Here is a 19,071-nt window from a genome sequence, read left to right on the forward strand (position 1 = left end):
AAAATGTGACCACGGCCGGTCACCAGGAGAACCGTATAGTCCAAAAAAGTGTGCCCGACCGTAAGGCCGCGTCACTTTTTAAAAGCCGTTATGTTCCCCAAGCCATGAGCCAGAATGCACTACACATAAGCAAGTTGAATCATATAACAAACATGATTATGAATCCCCCTGTTCAACAACCCCCCTCAGGAGATATTAACCCTTGATACCAAGATACAAAAGAAGCCTCACTGAGACCCTTAGATATAAGTTAGTCCCGCTAGGTGGTAGCCCCACGGGAAAACATCTGTAATACAGCCATTTCATGAAGAAAGTAAAATGAAACAATCTTACTGGAATCTACGCCGTGGAACAGGAACACGGCCCTTCAAGTGTGACAGATAGTAGCATCGCCTCTGCCATGGACTTGTGAGAAGAAAGCAGGCAGCGAAACTTGTCAACGCTGATTGCTTGTGGCGCTGTTAAAACGAGTCGGGATGGTTTTGCAGAAAGACTCTCCCTGCATCTCCGGACTCTAACTTTCATCCAGGCTTTCACTGAAAGGCTGACAGGACTACTTAAAACGCCAGTCCCATGCCAAAGAGTACTACCCTCCATAAGAGACTAATTCAAAACTTCTGACACTTCTCTGCCAACCTCCTTGGACGAAAGGTAAGGAATGACTGGGGGATGACGGAAGTGGGAGGAGTATTTAAGCCTTTGGCTGGGGCGTCTTTGCCTCCTCCTGGTGGCCAGGTTCTGAATTCCCAAAAGTAATCAATGCAGTTGTGGACTCTTTCCATTTATGAAGAAAAAAAGGGATTATCTATCTTTTTAAACAATACAAATTCTGGAGTAGACTGTCACTTAAATGTTATTTTTAAGTTCTGCGATTTGTTGAGCCTTTGTAACGCTATGGCTGTCTAAATATAACTAAACAAACCTCCATTTTCTACATATTTAGGCCTTCAAAATTCAGCAAATGACTGCTAGTAGCAAGTTTATTTTTTTCCTGAGGTACTCTCCTGTACGTAGTGTATGGAAGAAAAATCAGCTTGTTACTCTTAGTCCTTCAATGTTAAAAAAAAAAAAAAAAAAAAAAAGAGACATTAAACACTAAACAAATGCTAGATGGAATGAAGCATTCAAGGAAAATATTAGTTTAAGAATAACGTGTAGATGTATTTCTTAAAGTTAAATTAGCTGTTTAAATATTGGCAAAATAAGTGTAAAGTTTTAGTGTCTATAAAACAATGGAAGCTGCCATTTAACTATGGTTACCTTTTCTGCTGTGACCAATTATGGACAGTTATAAATAGGTCAACTAGAGTGTGCAGCCAAGGCTTGTAACAGTGTTCTGCATTTCCATTTCTAACACAAACTGAAAAGCTCTCCATTTTAGAATGGAATTGCAGGAAAAGGGGACAAAATAAATAACGAATGTATATTGCAGTATATATATATATATATATATATATATATATATATATATACACACACACACACACATAAATATATATATATATATTTTTTCAAATATATATATATATATATATATATATATATATATATATATATATATATATATATATATATATACATACACACACACACACACACACACACATACAAACATATATATATATATATATACATACATACATACATACACACACACACACACACACACACAAGAAAATATCCATACACATATATATATATATATATATATACACAAAATTATATATATATATATATATATATATATATATACATATACATACACATATACACACACACATACATACATACACACACACATATACATACACACACACACATAAATCATTTTATATTACCATCTCAAAGTCATACAAAAGTTATAGGGCTTGGACTATAGTGAAATGTAAATAAATGCAGATGGTTTATTATTCATTATAATTTAGTGACATTAAATATTGATTTTTAAGTAATATTGAGTACCTTTATAAAAGCTAAAAAACAGATTTCTTGCAGAACAGCTGAGTTCTGATTCATTTCTGTACTGAAGATATGTGATATGATATGCACGCTGTAGCTTTCGTGAGCTCCACTGGGTAGAGCGTTCTGAGGATGTGCCCTTTGTTGACAGCTTTAAGGAAGCTCCTGGGCCATGGGGGTGAAAGAATTTTACATTGAACTCTTAGTCCAACTCGAACACAGCAACTTTAAGTACAAGGCCCTGCCACCCTTTGTTATTCTACACACAATTCTTTTTACTTTAGTAGAACAGGGAGCGGTTCATTGGTGATGGGCACTATTTTGAACTCCATGGATTGGGATGTCTGCAGAACTTCAAGTCTAAAACGGTCTCCTGGTACAAAACTGAGGAATGATCTAGTTTGCTCAGTTGCAATGGACTTGTCAAATCAAGGCTGACGGAATTTCACAGCTTCTTCTATGGTTTCTGTAGAAAAGTAGCAAAAGGTAATTCCTTTGATATTTCATGTACAGTAATCATACATTTCTAAAGGGATTACGGTACCCTGCAGACTTGCCTTTGCCACCAACTGCTTCACCATACCACCTACACTATCACATGGACCTTTGCCTTGCCATGAGAAGTTTTAAAGAAGTGAAACTCTGCTTTCAAACAAAAGTGATCTTCATGGTGGCAACATTTTATAAAGTTTTCCCCATTCTCATGCTCTGCCGCAGAGCAATCAGAAAAGTATACGAGTTCAACTATGCAAGAGTATGGTGACTTGATATGCTGGAGAATCTGTTTCTGAAATAAAATAGGATACAGTTTTGTATCCTATTAATAAATCACTAATCCCACAATAGCTTCAGACTCAGGCTACTATCCATTGCTTTGTCATGTACTCTGAGACTTGATCCAGTGGTAAGATTTTATCTTGTATGACAAATGAAAAGTTTTCTGAGAAAATCTCCCATGATGATGCATGCATCATATTTTATGTTTTCTTTTTGTGCATTTAAATAATTAGATTGTTTTTTTTTTAGATGTATAGATTGTTTCAGTTTCAAGTCCTCAAACTTTTCCAACAGCTCATTCACAAATATTTTCAAGTAAAATAATAAGTTCCACAAGTCTACAATGTTGTACATTACAACATGCTGCACCAGCTTATGATAAAGTTAAAAAAGTGCTGATGGAAGTTTAAGCTGGGAAGAGAGTCATGTGACGATGCCGCTCACTCTGGTTGCCCAGCAACAATTGCTACTGAAGAAATCATGGAAAAAAATCATGACCTTATTATGACTGATTGAAAACTGACAATATACAAAATTTCAGTCTACATGAGTGTCATATCTACAGTCAGTCAATTTTAGTAAATGTTTTGAATATATTTTTTTTCGAGACAACTGACAGCATGTTCACAGTTACATCTCACAAGAATTGAAAGGAATCCAGACATTTTCTATAGGTGACTTTCACTATGGGAGAGATGTTAATACACTACATTTATTGTAACACAAAAGTACAATCCAAGAATAAAAGCACCATGGCTTTTTTTCCCCAATTGGATATTTTACATCCAAGCAAGTGTTGACAGTTTTGGAATTCAGGTGGAATTGTATTATTTAATTGCAGTTTGGAGAGAACATAACAGGCTACTCCTACGCTAGTTTGATTGAAAATTTTTGCAAAACAAAACAAAAAAAACAGGCAGAAACTTTAGTTAGACATTGCTTACAATACGTCAATAAAAAGTCATACCAGTGACTATTACCTGTTCCCAAGTTTCAAATGAACCCTTGCGAGGAATGAGTTGTGTGCTAAGTATAATGAACAAACCTTTTTTTAAAAAAAAAAAAAAAAAAAAAAAAACATTGTAAAATAAAAAATAATATTTCATGGATGCGTTCTCTCTCTAAAACCAGCTAAGGACTTAAAGGGACAGTCTACACCAGAATTTGTATTGTTTTAAAAGATAGATAATCCCTTTATTACCCATTCCCCAGTTTTGCATAACCAACACAGTTTTATTAATATACTTTCAACCTCTGTGATTATCTTGTATCTAAGCCTCTGCAAACTGCCCCTTTATTTCAGTACTTTTGACAGACTTGCAGTCTAGCCAATCAGTGCCTGCTCCCAGATAACTTCACGTGCACAGTGTTATCTATATGAAATACGTGAACTAACACCCTCTAGTGGTGAAAAACTGTTAAAATGCATTCTGAAAAGAGGTGGCCTTCAAGGTCTAAGAAATTAGCATATGAACCTCCTAGGTTAAGCTTTCAACTAAGAATACCAAGAGAACAAAGCAAAATTGGTGATAAAAGTAAATTGGAAAATTGTTTAAAAACAGAATTTATGCTTACCTGATAAATTACTTTCTCCAACGGTGTGTCCGGTCCACGGCGTCATCCTTACTTGTGGGATATTCTCTTCCCCAACAGGAAATGGCAAAGAGCCCAGCAAAGCTGGTCATATGATCCCTCCTAGGCTCCGCCTACCCCAGTCATTCGACCGACGTACAGGAGGAAATATGCATAGGAGAAACCACATGATTCCGTGGTGACTGTAGTTAGAGAAAATAATTCATCAGACCTGATTAAAAAACCAGGGCGGGCCGTGGACCGGACACACCGTTGGAGAAAGTAATTTATCAGGTAAGAATAAATTCTGTTTTCTCCAACATAGGTGTGTCCGGTCCACAGCGTCATCCTTACTTGTGGGAACCAATACCAAAGCTTTAGGACACGGATGAAGGGAGGGAGCAAATCAGGTCACCTAAATGGAAGGCACCACGGCTTGCAAAACCTTTCTCCCAAAAATAGCCTCTGAAGAAGCAAAAGTATCAAATTTGTAAAATTTGGCAAAAGTGTGCAGTGAAGACCAAGTCGCTGCCTTACATATCTGGTCAACAGAAGCGTCGTTCTTGAAGGCCCATGTGGAAGCCACAGCCCTAGTGGAGTGAGCTGTGATTCTTTCAGGAGGCTGCCGTCCGGCAGTCTCATAAGCCAAACGGATAATGCTTTTAAGCCAAAAGGAAAGAGAGGTAGAAGTTGCTTTTTGACCTCTCCTTTTACCAGAATAAACAACAAACAAAGAAGAAGTTTGTCTGAAATCTTTAGTGGCCTCTAAATAGAATTTTAGAGCACGGACTACGTCCAAATTGTGTAACAAACGTTCCTTCTTTGAAACTGGATTCGGGCACAAAGAAGGTACAACTATCTCCTGGTTAATATTCTTGTTGGAAACAACTTTCGGAAGAAAACCAGGCTTAGTACGCAAAACCACCTTATCTGCATGGAACACCAGATAGGGCGGAGAACACTGCAGAGCAGATAACTCTGAAACTCTTCTAGCAGAAGAAATTGCAACCAAAAACAAAACTTTCCAAGATAATAACTTAATATCTACGGAATGTAAGGGTTCAAACGGAACCCCTTGAAGAACTGAAAGAACTAGATTGAGACTCCAGGGAGGAGTCAAAGGTCTGTAAACAGGCTTGATTCTAACCAGAGCCTGAACAAACGCCTGAACGTCTGGCACAGCTGCCAGCCTTTTGTGAAGTAAAACAGATAACGCAGAAATCTGTCCCTTCAGAGAACTTGCAGATAATCCCTTCTCCAAACCCTCTTGTAGAAAGGATAAAATCCTAGGAATTTTTATCTTGTTCCATGGGAATCCTTTACATTCACACCAATAGATATATTTTTTCCATATCTTATGGTAAATTTTCCTAGTTACAGGCTTACTAGCCTGAATAAGAGTATCTATTACAGAATCTGAAAACCCACGCTTTGATAAAATCAAGCGTTCAATCTCCAAGCAGTCAGTTGGAGAGAAACCAGATTCGGATGTTCGAATGGACCTTGAACAAGAAGGTCCTGTCTCAAAGGTAGCTTCCATGGTGGAGCCGATGACATATTCACCAGGTCTGCATACCAAGTCCTGCGTGGCCACGCAGGAGCTATCAAGATCACCAAAGCCCTCTCCTGGTTGATCCTGGCTACCAGCCTGGGAATGAGAGGAAACGGTGGGAAAACATAAGCTAGGTTGAAGGTCCAAGGTGCTACTAGTGCATCTACTAGAGTCGCCTTGGGATCCCTGGATCTGGACCCGTAACAAGGAACCTTGAAGTTCTGACGAGACGCCATCAGATCCATGTCTGGAATGCCCCATAATTGAGTTATTTGGGCAAAGATTTCCGGGGTGGAGTTCCCACTCCCCCGGATGGAATGTCTGACGACTCAGAAAATCCGCTTCCCAATTTTCCACTCCTGGGATGTGGATTGCAGACAAGTGGCAGGAGTGATCCTCCGCCCATTGAATTATCTTGGTCACTTCCTCCATCGCCAGGGAACTCCTTATTCCCCCCTGATGGTTGATATAAGCAACTGTCGTCATGTTGTCTGATTGAAACCTTATGAATTTGGCCTTTGCTAGATGAGGCCAAGCTTTGAGAGCATTGAATATCGCTCTCAGTTCCAGAATGTTTATCGGGAGAAGAGATTCTTGTGACAATGACCCACTCTGGTCTGCGGAAGCTCATTCCCTGTGACAGATTGTCCAGGATTAGCCACCAACGGAGTGAATCTCTGGTCCTTTGATCTACTTGAATCGTCGGAGACAAGTCTGTATAATCCCCATTCCACTGTCTGAGCATGCACAGTTGTAATGGTCTTAGATGAATTCGTGCAAAAGGAACTATGTCCATTGCTGCAACCATCAATCCTATTATTTCCATGCACTGCGCTATGGAAGGACGAAGAACAGAATGAAGAACTTGACAAGAGCTTAGAAGTTTTGATTTTCTGACCTCTGTCAGAAAAATTCTCATTTCTAAGGAGTCTATTATTGTTCCCAAGAAGGGAACTCTTGTTGACTGTGACAGAGAACTATTTCTATGTTTACTTTCCATCCGTGAGATCTGAGAAAGGCTAGGACGATGTCCGTATGAGCCTTTGCTTTTGACAGAGACGACGCTTGAATCAGGATGTCGTCCAAGTACGGTACTACTGCAATGCCCCTTGGTCTTAGAACCGCTAGAAGGGACCCCAGTACCTTTGTGAAAATTCTCGGAGCAGTGGCTAATCCGAATGGAAGTGCCACAAACTGGTAATGCTTGTCCAGAAAAGCGAACCTTAGGAACTGATGATGTTCCTTGTGGATAGGAATATGGAGGTACGCATCCTTTAAATCCACCGTGGTCATGAATTGACCTTCCTGGATGGTAGGAAGGATCGTTCGAATGTTTTCCATTTTGAACGATGGAACCCTGAGAAATTTGTTTAGGATCTTGAGATCTAGAATTGGTCTGAATGTTCCCTCTTTTTTGGGAACTATGAACAGGTTGGAGTAAAAACCCATCCCTTGTTCTCTTATTGGAACTGGATGAATTACTCCCATCCTTAACAGGTCTTCTACACAATGTAAGAATGCCTGTCTTTTTATTTGGTTTGAAGATAATTGAGACCTGTGGAACCTTCCCCTTGAGGGTAGTTCCTTGAATTCCAGGAGATAACCTTGAGAAACTATTTCTAGTGCCCAAGGATCCTGAACATCTCTTGCCCAGGCCTGAGCAAAGAGAGAAAGTCTGCCCCCCACCAGATCCGGTCCCGGATCGGGGGCCATCCCTTCATGCTGTTTTGGTAGCAGTGGCAGGCTTCTTGGCCTGCTTACCCTTGTTCCAGCCTTGCATCGGACTCCAGGCTGGTTTGGGTTGAGAAGTATTACCCTCTTGCTTAGAGGATGTAGACGTAGAGGCTGGTCCGTTTCTGCGAAAGGGACGAAAATTAGGCTTATTTCTAGCCTTAAAAGACCTATCCTGAGGAAGGTGATGTCTGAAATAATCTCTTTCAAATCAGGCCCAAACAGTGTTTTGCCCTTGAAAGGGATGTTAAGCAATTTTGTCTTGGAAGACACATCCGCTGACCAAGACTTCAGCCAGAGCGCTCTGCGCGCCACGATAGCAAACCCTGAATTTTTCGCCGCTAATCTCGCTAATTGCAAAGCGGCATCTAGAATAAAAGAGTTAGCCAAGTGCATGAACTCTGTCCATAACCTCCTCATACGAAGATTCTTTATTGAGCGACTTTTCTAGTTCTTCGAACCAGAAACACGCTGCCGTAGTGACAGGAACAATGCATGAAATTGGTTGAAGAAGGTAACCTTGCTGAACAAACATTCTTTTAAGCAAACCCTCTAATTTTTTATCCATAGGATCTTTAAAAGCACAACTATCTTCTATGGGAATAGTAGTGCGTTTGTTTAGAGTAGAGACCGCCCCCTCGACCTTAGGGACTGTCTGCCATAAGTCCTTTCTGGGGTCGACTATAGGAAATAATTTCTTAAATATAGGGGGAGGCACAAAAGGTATGCCGGGCCTTTCCCATTCCTTGTTTACTATGTCCGCCACCCGCTTGGGTATAGGAAAAGCATCGGGGGGCACCGGAACCTCTAGGAACTTGTCCATCTTACATAATTTCTCTGGAATGACCAAATTGTCACAATCATCCAGAGTAGATAATACCTCCTTAAGCAGTGCGCGGAGATGTTCTAATTTAAATTTAAATGTTACAACATCAGGTTCAGCTTGTTGAGAAATTTTTCCTGAATCTGAAATTTCTCCCTCAGACAAAACCTCCCTCCTGGCCCCTTCAGATTGGTGTGAGGGTATGTCAGAAGCGTTATCATCAGCGTCCTCTTGCTCTTCAGTGTTTAAAACAGAGCAATCGCGCTTTCTTTGATAAGTAGGCATTTTAGATAAAATATTTGCAATAGAATTATCCATAACAGCCGTTAATTGTTGCATAGTAATAAGTATTGGCGCACTAGATGTACTAGGGGCCTCTTGTGTGGGCAAAACTGGTGTAGACACAGAAGGGGGTGATGCAGTACCATGCTTACTCCCCTCATCTGAAGAATCATCTTGGGCACTATTATTATCTGTGGCATCATTGTCCCTACTTTGTTTGGACACTATGTCACAATTATCACATCTATTTAAATGGGGAGACACATTGGCTTTCATACATATAGAACATCGTTTATCTGATGGTTCAGACATGTTAAACAGGCTTAAACTTGTCAACAAAGCACAAAAAACGTTTTAAAATAAAACCGTTACTGTCACTTTAAATTTTAAACAGAACACACTTTATTACTGAATATGCGAAAAAGTATGAAGCAATTGTTCAAAATTTCACCACAGTGTCTTAAAGCCTTAAAAGTATTGCACACCAAATTTGAAAGCTTTAACCCTTAAAATAACGGAACCGGAGCCGTTTTTACATTCAACCCCTATACAGTCCCAGGAATCTGCTTTGCTGAGACCCAACCAAGCCCAGAGGGGAATACGATACCAAATGACGCCTTCTATAAGCTTTTTCAGTGGATCTTAGCTCCTCACACATGCATCTGCATGCCTTGCCTTCCAAAAACAACTGCGCATTAGTGGCGCGAAAATGAGGCTCTGCCTATGACTAGAAAAGGCCCCCATCTGAAAAAGGTGTCCATACAGTGCCTGCCGTTTTTTAACAACAATCCCCAAGATTATAATAACTATAAAGCGCTATAATCTGTCAAATATGCTTAGCAAGTAATCGTTTTAGCCCAGAAAAATGTCTACCAGTTTTTTAAGCCCTTATAAAGCCTTTATTCTTTTACTTAATCTAAGAAAATGGCTTACCGGTCCCCATAGGGAAAATGACAGCCTTCCAGCATTACCAAGACGTGTTAGAAATGTGGCCATCATACCTCAGGCAGAAAAGTCTGCCAACTGCTTCCCCCAACTGAAGTTACTTCATCTCAACAGTCCTGTGTGGAAACAGCAATCGATTTTAGTAACGTTTGCTAAAATCATCTTCCTCTCACAAACAGAAATCTTCTTCTCTTTTCTGTTTCAGAGTAAATAGTACATACCAGCACTATTTTAAAATAACAAACACTTGATTGAAGAATAAAAACTACATTTAAACACCAAAAAACTCTTAGCCATCTCCGTGGAGATGTTGCCTGTGCAACGGCAAAGAGAATGACTGGGGTAGGCGGAGCCTAGGAGGGATCATATGACCAGCTTTGCTGGGCTCTTTGCCATTTCCTGTTGGGGAAGAGAATATCCCACAAGTAAGGATGACGCCGTGGACCGGACACACCTATGTTGGAGAAATTACATGCTCTATCTGAATCATGAAAGTTTATTTTGGCCTAGACTGTCCCTTTAATGACTCTGCTGTATGAAAGATGGAGCAATGCTAGTTCATACACTGTTATATCTAGGCTAATATTATACCTTCAGTTTTCCAAGCAGCATTTCATGATCTTCAAGCAGTTTTTTGGTTTCATCTTGACTAGTTCCAATCTCAAATAAATTAGGTATTGCCTCAGCCAATTGGAGTTCTACCAGTTTTCCACACTGAAAAGAAAAAGACAAAAAAATAAGAAGAAAAAAGATTTGTCTTGCACACTGTGTTACATTATATAGAGGATAATTGCATGACAACATGTCTTGTAAAACTACACATTACAATATAGGAGTTTTAACTTTTAATAAATTAATGAAACGGCATGTATATAAACATTCATAAAACATATTAAAAAGTCATTTAAATGTATAGCCTTATTAATTTAGAGTAAAACTGTACTGATATTCTTCGTTTTCTATCTGAATCATTAAAGTTTAATTTTACTGTTCCTTTAAAATGTATTCTCATAATTTGTTTGATGCAACGGTGAGAAAAAAAAAGTTTAATAATGTATACCTGGGATTTTCTTTCATTAAAAAGGAGATTGACCCACCAGAGTAATTGAGCTGTTATCAGTTACCATTAGGACCTCTCCCTACTTTAATCTGCATGCAAATAAAATAACCAATAGGAATCATTAATGCCGAGTTTACACTTTGCAATGCTATGAATTTTCCTGTGATCTTGAAGTAAATTCCTTGAAATGAGGAGTAAAAGTAAATCATTGTATCTAAATATGGCAGATGTCCAAAGACAAGCAATCAAATTAGTTTCTCTACAACGGGATGTGATAACTGGGACATCTTTTAGGTAAGGAATCTTCTTTTTACATAGTGATGCTTATGTGATATTATCTAGTTGGCCTTTCACATATATGCTAAATCACTTTCAGGTGATATGTCCCTTTAACTGAACGCTAAAAATCTATATTTATAATTATATATATTTTTTTTTATTCTTTTTTTTTAAATACAATTATTGACGAACTACTATATATATTATATTGTTCCAAGCACTGTTCCCACAAAATAAAAAAGTCATGTGTAATGGTATCGGGGCTGGCTCCACCATTGGACCAAGTGGGTCCACTAGACCCAGGTAGCACTCGACAAGGAGCAGCACTTCCGTGACAGAGTCAGTCACTGTCAACCTGACAGACCACTCCTGTCCTCTGTCTCCGTAAGGGAAGCTGCAGGCTGCCAGCAGCACAACCTCATCAAACACAAAGACACAGAACCGGTCCAAGGTGGGACAAGTGCATCTCTTCCCTTACTACCTTCCCACTTATTGTACAATTGCATAAGCACTGGTTGCATGCAGGTAGGCAGATAGGCTTAGTAAGGTCAGCGGCCAGGCTAGTAGGATCATACGCTAATTCTCAGACCCAGGCAGCACAATATCTTGAGCAGCTCTGAATAGTATTGGTAAAACCATTTTATAGTACATTGGATTAGTTTTACCAAGCTCTTTTGCCCATGTCCCCAAAGTATTCATAAACTGAAAGTGAAAACACAATTAACAGTAAACCTATAGTGACATAAATGTTATTTTATAAAAATACCAAGGACAAGTATCTGTGTGAAGCTATATTAAGATACAACCCTTGGTTTGCTGATTATGCAGGAGACATTTAGTGTTAGGACAACTTACTGCAGCATAACTAGATTGATTTGCAATATGAAATTTGGATAACTGTTACATAATTATAATAAGTAAATGTATTATTCTGATAAGAAAACCCATATCACATCAGTCCCAGTAAGGCCTGGGGGAGAGACAAACTTGCAAGTTATATTTTTTATTTCAGCTTCCAAATAATGGAGAACAAAGAAGAAGCAATAACTGTTTTATATTATATAGTTGTATTGGTCCCATGTGAGGAAGTTATGTGAGGATATAGGTGCGATGTAATGTATCAGTAATAAGAAAATATACAGGTCTGTGTCATGGTGCTGGTTTTAGAGTCATCTCGTATTTACTCCATCTGGGCTGGGTGTGACCATCATATCTGAAAGCATTGGCCCCCACATAAAAAAACTGAGTATTTTAAGAAATTGCACCAAATGGACATAGGTACTAAGTCACACACAGTACTTTGCCTTGCGGGGCAGTGTTAACATAATATCTATGTCGAACACAGTGGCGCATGCTGTGGTTCCCACTGTCAGCAGAGATTACAGCCAGGGGCACAAGGCATCTGTTTCATATAGTAAGGGAGCGCTGATCATACTCCCTTTACTATATGAAGCCAGATTGCGGATAAAGACAGTAACACGGACAGTGACACTTTCTGTATCAGGAGCAGTGGTGTCATGGGTGCTGATGGAGGGAAGGAAAGAAGCGGGTGGGCGGCCCATCGCCGGAGAAAGGGGAGGGTTGCCTATACAACAAAAATAAATATTAGAGATGGAGGGACATGTCCCCACCCTGGAACAAATGGTTTATAAGAAAGGCTTCTACACTTCATCGCTTGAATGGGGGAGGTAGGGAGGGTGAGGGGGGACCCCTACACTACAGAAAGCATCCTTTTTACTAATAAATAAAATATAATAAATAAATGTAAACTGGGTACTGGCAGTACCTAAGATGACAGTGATCATTGGTAGCTGGGAGGGTTAGAGAGCTGTTTGAGAGGGATCAGGGGGGATTCCTACACTGCAAAAAAAAACCAAAAAAAACAACAACTTTAGGAATTTCAGAAGTGTGGTGCGCAGCTGCAATTAGGAGCCTTCTAATTAAAAAAAAATCCATTGGCAAAGCCATGCATGTCTACTATTTCAGAACAAGGGGGATCCCAGATCCCAGATAAGCTTTCATAACCATTTGTATTATGACTGCACAAGCAGTATGTAAATAATTTCAGTGAGAAACCCAAAGTTTGTGAAAAAGTTAACAATTGTTTTTATATAATCACATTTGGCTGCAAAATGGTGGCATGAAATATACCAAAACGGACCTTGATGCATACCTTGTGATTTCTACTAAAACAATATATAGTTTTGATAGGTAAATAAAAATAAAAAAACATGGCTTTTACAATATTACATTAATAAAAATAAAATAACAGTCTACTCCAGAATTTGTATTGTTTAAAAATATAGATAATCCCTTTATTATCCATTATCACCAACACGGTTATATTAATCGGGGCACTTAAGTCAAAATAAACTTGTATGATTCAGATAGAACATGCAGTTTTAATACACTTTCCAATTTACTTCTATTTTCAGATTTTGCAGTCTTTTTATATGCACACTTTCTGGAGAACAAGATCCTTCTGAGCATGTGCACAAGCTCACAGGGTATACGTATACTAGTCTGCGATTGGCAGATTTTTGTCACGTGATACAAGGGGCTTGAAAATGGGAGGAAAAAATAAAAATGTCAAAAAAATAAATAAATCTACTGCTTATTTGAAATTCAGAGCAGGTATTAAATCATTTTCTTTTTATTCTGAACTTTATGCAACTCTACTGCATTGAGTGGTCCTTTAATATACTTTTTACCTCTGTGACTACCTTGTATCCAAGTCTCTGCCAACTAACTCCTTATTTCATTTCTTTTGACAGACTTGCATTTTAGCCAATCAGTGCTGACTCAAAATTAACTCCACAGGAGTAAGCACAATGTTATCTATACAGCCCATATGAACTAGCGGTGTATAACTGTGAAAAACTGTAAAAATGCAGAGCTAAGAAACTACCTTTACAGGCTTAGAAATTAGCATATGAGCATACCTAGGTTTAGCTTTCAACAAAGAATACCAAGAGAATAAAATGTACTTTTAGCATCAAATGCGTTTTGAAGTAGTATTAAATTGCATGCGCTATCTGAATCATGAAAGTTTAATTTTGACTAGACTGTCCCTTTAAGGGACAAAAAAAAAAATCAGTGGCAACAATATTCAAAATCTGACCTCATGACTGGAATCTCCTATGCAGAGATTCATGCATGATATTGTTTTGCAGCCCATAAGAAACTTGCAAATGACAGACAGATCTTAGATAAGGGACATACAATTAGGGACTGCGTGGAATTTGGCCTCCCTAGAAACTACATCACCTGTGGCATTCATGTGATAGCAAAAGCTGTGATATTATGGCAGCTCCAATACTACCATCTGAGTGAAATTACAAGAAACAAAGGAATTGATAAATGATAAGATGAACATGTAAACCAGAGGTGCTAACAAAGACAGAAGAAATAGTAATGTTACAATATTAATCTATGCATAGTTTAAAATATAAATAAAAATACTTTTTTATATACTTGTATTTGTTATTTTGCCCTGTTTCTTGTAATTTAATTCTGTGCCGACTCCAGACTTCAAAAGCCTAATTCAAACCATGCAAAAAAAAACAAAACATAAAATTATGCTTACCTGATAATTTAATTTATTTCTGTATGAGGAGAGTCCACGGCATCATTCCTTACTGTTGGGAAATACTGAAGCTGGCCACCAGGAGGAGGAAAAGACACCCCAGCCAAAGGCTTAAAGGGCCGCTAAACCCCAAATTTTTCTTTCATGATTCAGATAGAAAATACCATTTTAAACAACATTCTAATTTACTTCTATTATCTAATTTGCTGCAATCTTTAGATATCCTTTGTTAAATAAATAGCAATGCACATTGGTGAGCCAATCACATGAGGCATCTATGTGCAGCCACCAATCAGAAGCTACTGAGCCTATCTAGATATGCTTTTCAGGAAAGAATATCAAGTGAATGAAGCAAATTAGATAATAGAAGTAAATTAGAAAGTTGTTTAAAAAGGTATTCTCTATCTGAATCATGAAAGAAAAAAATTGGGTTTAATGTCCCTTTAAATACACCCTCTACTTCCTTCACATCACAGTAGGAGAAATCTCAGGGTTTAAATGGTGCCGGAAGTGAAAATACATTTTTGTCCGCCCATCGGAGTATACGGGCAAGGGCCATGGACTCTCCTCATACAGAAGGAAATTAAATTATCAGGTAAGCATAATTGATGTTTTCCTTCTTAATATGAGGAGAGTCCACTGCATCATTCCTTACTGTTGGGAAAACTATGCCCAAGCTCTAAAGGACACTGAATGATAACTGGAGGGGTAAAAGAAAGGCGGACCCTAATCTGAGGGCACCACAGCCTGCAAAACCTTTCTCCCAAAAGCTGCTTCAGCCGAAGCAAAAACGTCAAATTTGTATTATTTTGAAAAGTATGTAAGGAGGACCAGGTAGCCGCCTTTCAAAACTGATCCATAGAGGCCTCGTTCTTTAAGGCTCAAGAGGAAACCACCGCTCTAGTGGAATAAGCCGTAATCCTCTGAGGAGGTCTAAGTCCCGCTAACTCATAAGCATAAGTATAACACTCCTCAACCACAAAAAATAAGGAAGTCGAAGAAGCCTTCAGACCCTTACGCTACCCAGAGTAGATAACAAACAAAGAAGAAGTTTGTCTAAAATCCTTAGTAGCTTGAAGATAGAATTTCAAAGCTCGAACCACATGCAAATTATGAAGAAAATGTTCCTTCGAAGAAGAAGGATTAGGACACAAGGAAGGAACCACAATCTCCTGATTGATGTTAAAATGAGACACCGCCTTAGGAAGAAAACCCAAGCGGGTACGTAGGACAGCCTTATCAGTGTGGAACACCAGATAAGGAGGCTCACATTGCAAGGCAGCCATTTCAGAAACTCTGTGTGCCAACGCAATAGCCAATAGAAAAAAAACATTCCAGGACAACAATTTAATGACAATCGAAAAGCATAGGCTCACACGGAGCCCGTTGCAAAAACTTGAGCACAAGATTCAAACTCCAAGGTGGAGCATGAGATCTAAACACAGATCTGATCCCGAACAGAGCCTTAATCTGGTGAACTGCTTGTGCAATGCCGCCTCCTGCAGATTGGCCGCTAGCAGGGAGTGTCAATCAGCCGGATAGTATAGGATCGGGCAGATTAATGTCCGCAGCCTCAGAGCAGGCGGACCTGTTCTGGAGCAGCGGTCAAGGCTCACTCGGAAACAGGGGGCATCAAGCTCCATTCGGAGCTTGATAATTCAACCCCCATATCTCAGGAAAGTATTCTGTGTGTGAAACAGCTGCTAGCAGAGAGTGACTATTATCTCTCCATATCGACATTACGGGAATGTCCCCCTATCCAGTAATTTGTCACTCACCGCCCTAGCTTTGTTGTTTGTTTGTTTAACTCAGAGATATTTTTAGTCCAACAGACCATGAACTTTCAGAACATACTAATAGTTTGATTTCTACATAGTGCATGACCAAACTCTGTCATTATTAAAAGGGACATGAAACCCAAAAAAATTTATTTCATGATTTAGAGAGATTTTCAACTTACTTTCCAAACTACTTCTATTATCTAATTTGCTTTATTCTATTGATAAGCAATATTAATTAAATTTGAATGTATATGCAGATATTTAAACATTATGCATGCTACATAACAATGCATCATTTAAATATCGAATATTTATGTGTAGGGCCTTAGCTTCTACAGTTAGTTTTAGGTTATGGCAGATTAGGGGTCAATGTTACTATGCTATTTTAAACATATATATTTATGTTTGAAATAGCAAGCAACTATTAAATCCCTTTTAAGATATCTACTATACTTTAAATAATGTTCATTTTACATGACAATGCATATTTTGTCAAGGAGATGAGGTAAACGTCAGAGGGCCGGTAAAACCTCGCAAGGCTAGCCAGGCTCCTGGAACTCAGTGCCAGACCGGGTTGAGCCCTGGTCTGCCGCTTCATAAAAGGGGTGTCGATCGAGTAGGGTGCAGGGGATCAAGTCGACAATTTTATAAGGCACCTAGGGATACCGCTTGTTTGGGGGTAGTAGTTTCTGGGAGTCCCCCAAACAAGTGGTATCCCTAGGTGCCTCATGAAATTGCCAACAACATAGTAAATGGGCAACTTTATCCCCTGCACCCTACTCGATAGACACCGCTTTTAAGAAGCGACGGACCAGCACTGAGTTCCAGGAGCCCAGCTAGGTTTTGCTGGTCCTCCAGCGGTTGGCCTCTAGCATTTTAGCGCATCTCTGACACATTATTTAAAGGGACACTGAACCCACATTTTTTTCTTTTGTGATTCAGATAGAGCATGACATTTTAAGCAACTTTCTAATTTACTCCTATTATCAAATTTTCTTCATTCTCTTGGAATCTTTATTTGAAATGCAAGAATGTAAGTTTAGATGCCGGCCCATTTTTGGTGAACAACCTAGGTTGTCCTTGCTGATTGGTGGATAAATGCATCTACCAATCAAAAACTGCTGTCCAGAGGTCTGAACCAAGAAGAAAGCTTAGATGCCTTCTTTTTTATATAAAGATAGCAAGAGAATGAAGAAACATTGATAATAGGAGTAAATTAGAAAGTTGCTTAAAATTGCATGCTCTATCGGAATCACGAAAGAAAAATTGTGGGTTCAGTGTCCCTTTAAACATTGAAGATAAGTTATTAAAATATTTTTTACTCTAACCCACTGCTATGTGTTCCTTGCTTAAAATGTAATTGTGATTTCAGCTTCCTCTAGAGTGTCTCACTGTTAAAATCATGTAAGGCTTCATTTACCCAAACTATCAATAAAAGTATTAAATTTAAACAGATTATTTGTAAAATCAGGTACCTTTCATAACAAATTATTCTAACTCTGCAGAATTTGTAACGATCTGTCGCCACAATAGTTCCACCGCACAATAAGTATTATGAAAGGAAATGCGCATAAATACAAGGTAGTCCAGCGAGTAAAGGCGATGAAGCAAGCTGACTAGCACCACAGACACTCTCATACAACACACACACACCACTGACACTCTCATACAACACATACACACCCTCTCATACAATACACACACCCTCTCATACAATACACACACCACAAACACTCTCATACAACACACACACACACCATAGACAGCAAGCTGACCAGCACCACTGATAGTGTGGTAAAGCTGCAGCAAGCTGACCAACACCACTGATAGTGTGGTAAAACTACAGCAAGCTGACTAGCACCACCGATAGTGTGGTAAAGCTGCAGCAAGCTGACTAGCACCACTGATAGTGTGGTAAAGCTGCAGCAAGCTGACCAGCACCACTGATAGTGTGGTAAAGCTGCAGCAAGCTGACCAACACCACTGATAGTGTGGTAAAACTACAGCAAGCTGACTAGCACCACTGATAGTGTGGTAAAGCTGCAGCAAGCTGACCAGCACCACTGATAGTGTGGTAAAGCTGCAGCAAGCTGACCAGCACCACTGATAGTGTAGTAAAGCTGCAGCAAGCTGACCAGCACCACTGATAGTGTAGTAAAGCTGCAGCAAGCTGACCAGCACCACTGATAGTGTAGTAAAGCTGCAGCAAGCTGACCAGCACCACTGATAGTGTAGTTAAGCTGCAGCAAGCTGACTAGCACCACTGATATTTCCCATTGTATTCACACACAGGCATTTCATTCAGCCTTGCTTAAAGTTGTCATTACCAGGCCCCAGTCCATGCTGGCACTTTGTAAACTGCATTCAGCTCAATATGATATTATCACTGATGTACAGTCACTGAGTGTATGAAGTAGATGAGGGCCAAAATGCAGAAATAAAAAGATATGATGTAAGGACCTATTATATAGTGAACAAGGAACATGACAACCCCAGACAATTGTTTTGGCCTCCTATGGGCCTCGTCAGTGAGGTGCAGCCATATTCCTCTAAGCACACACTGGGCAAGGACGGAGACACTGGGCAAGGAGTCTACGTCTGGTTTCCCCTATCACCCTTAGGGAGACCTCCCCAGGGTCATTATTCAAATACAAACAAAGAGAGAAGGCTGAAACAATTGTCTGGGATTGCCGTTTCCCTTGCTCAGAGGAGAATTGCCTAGTA

At 39.3% G+C, this 19,071-nt stretch overlaps 1 protein-coding gene across 2 annotated transcripts in view; it reads right to left on the bottom strand.

Annotated features, from left to right (window-relative positions):
- Positions 1-19,071, bottom strand: part of CCDC141 (coiled-coil domain containing 141) — a 796,073-nt gene that overhangs the window by 722,825 nt on the left and 54,177 nt on the right. For both annotated transcript variants that reach the window (XM_053698512.1, XM_053698511.1), the window contains exon 2: positions 10,233-10,355. In XM_053698512.1, coding sequence (XP_053554487.1) covers positions 10,233-10,355 — 123 coding nt within the window. The remainder of the gene's footprint in view (positions 1-10,232; positions 10,356-19,071) is intronic.

The sequence above is a fragment of the Bombina bombina genome, chromosome 1 (assembly GCF_027579735.1).
Source record: "Bombina bombina isolate aBomBom1 chromosome 1, aBomBom1.pri, whole genome shotgun sequence".
Lineage (NCBI taxonomy): Eukaryota > Metazoa > Chordata > Amphibia > Anura > Bombinatoridae > Bombina > Bombina bombina.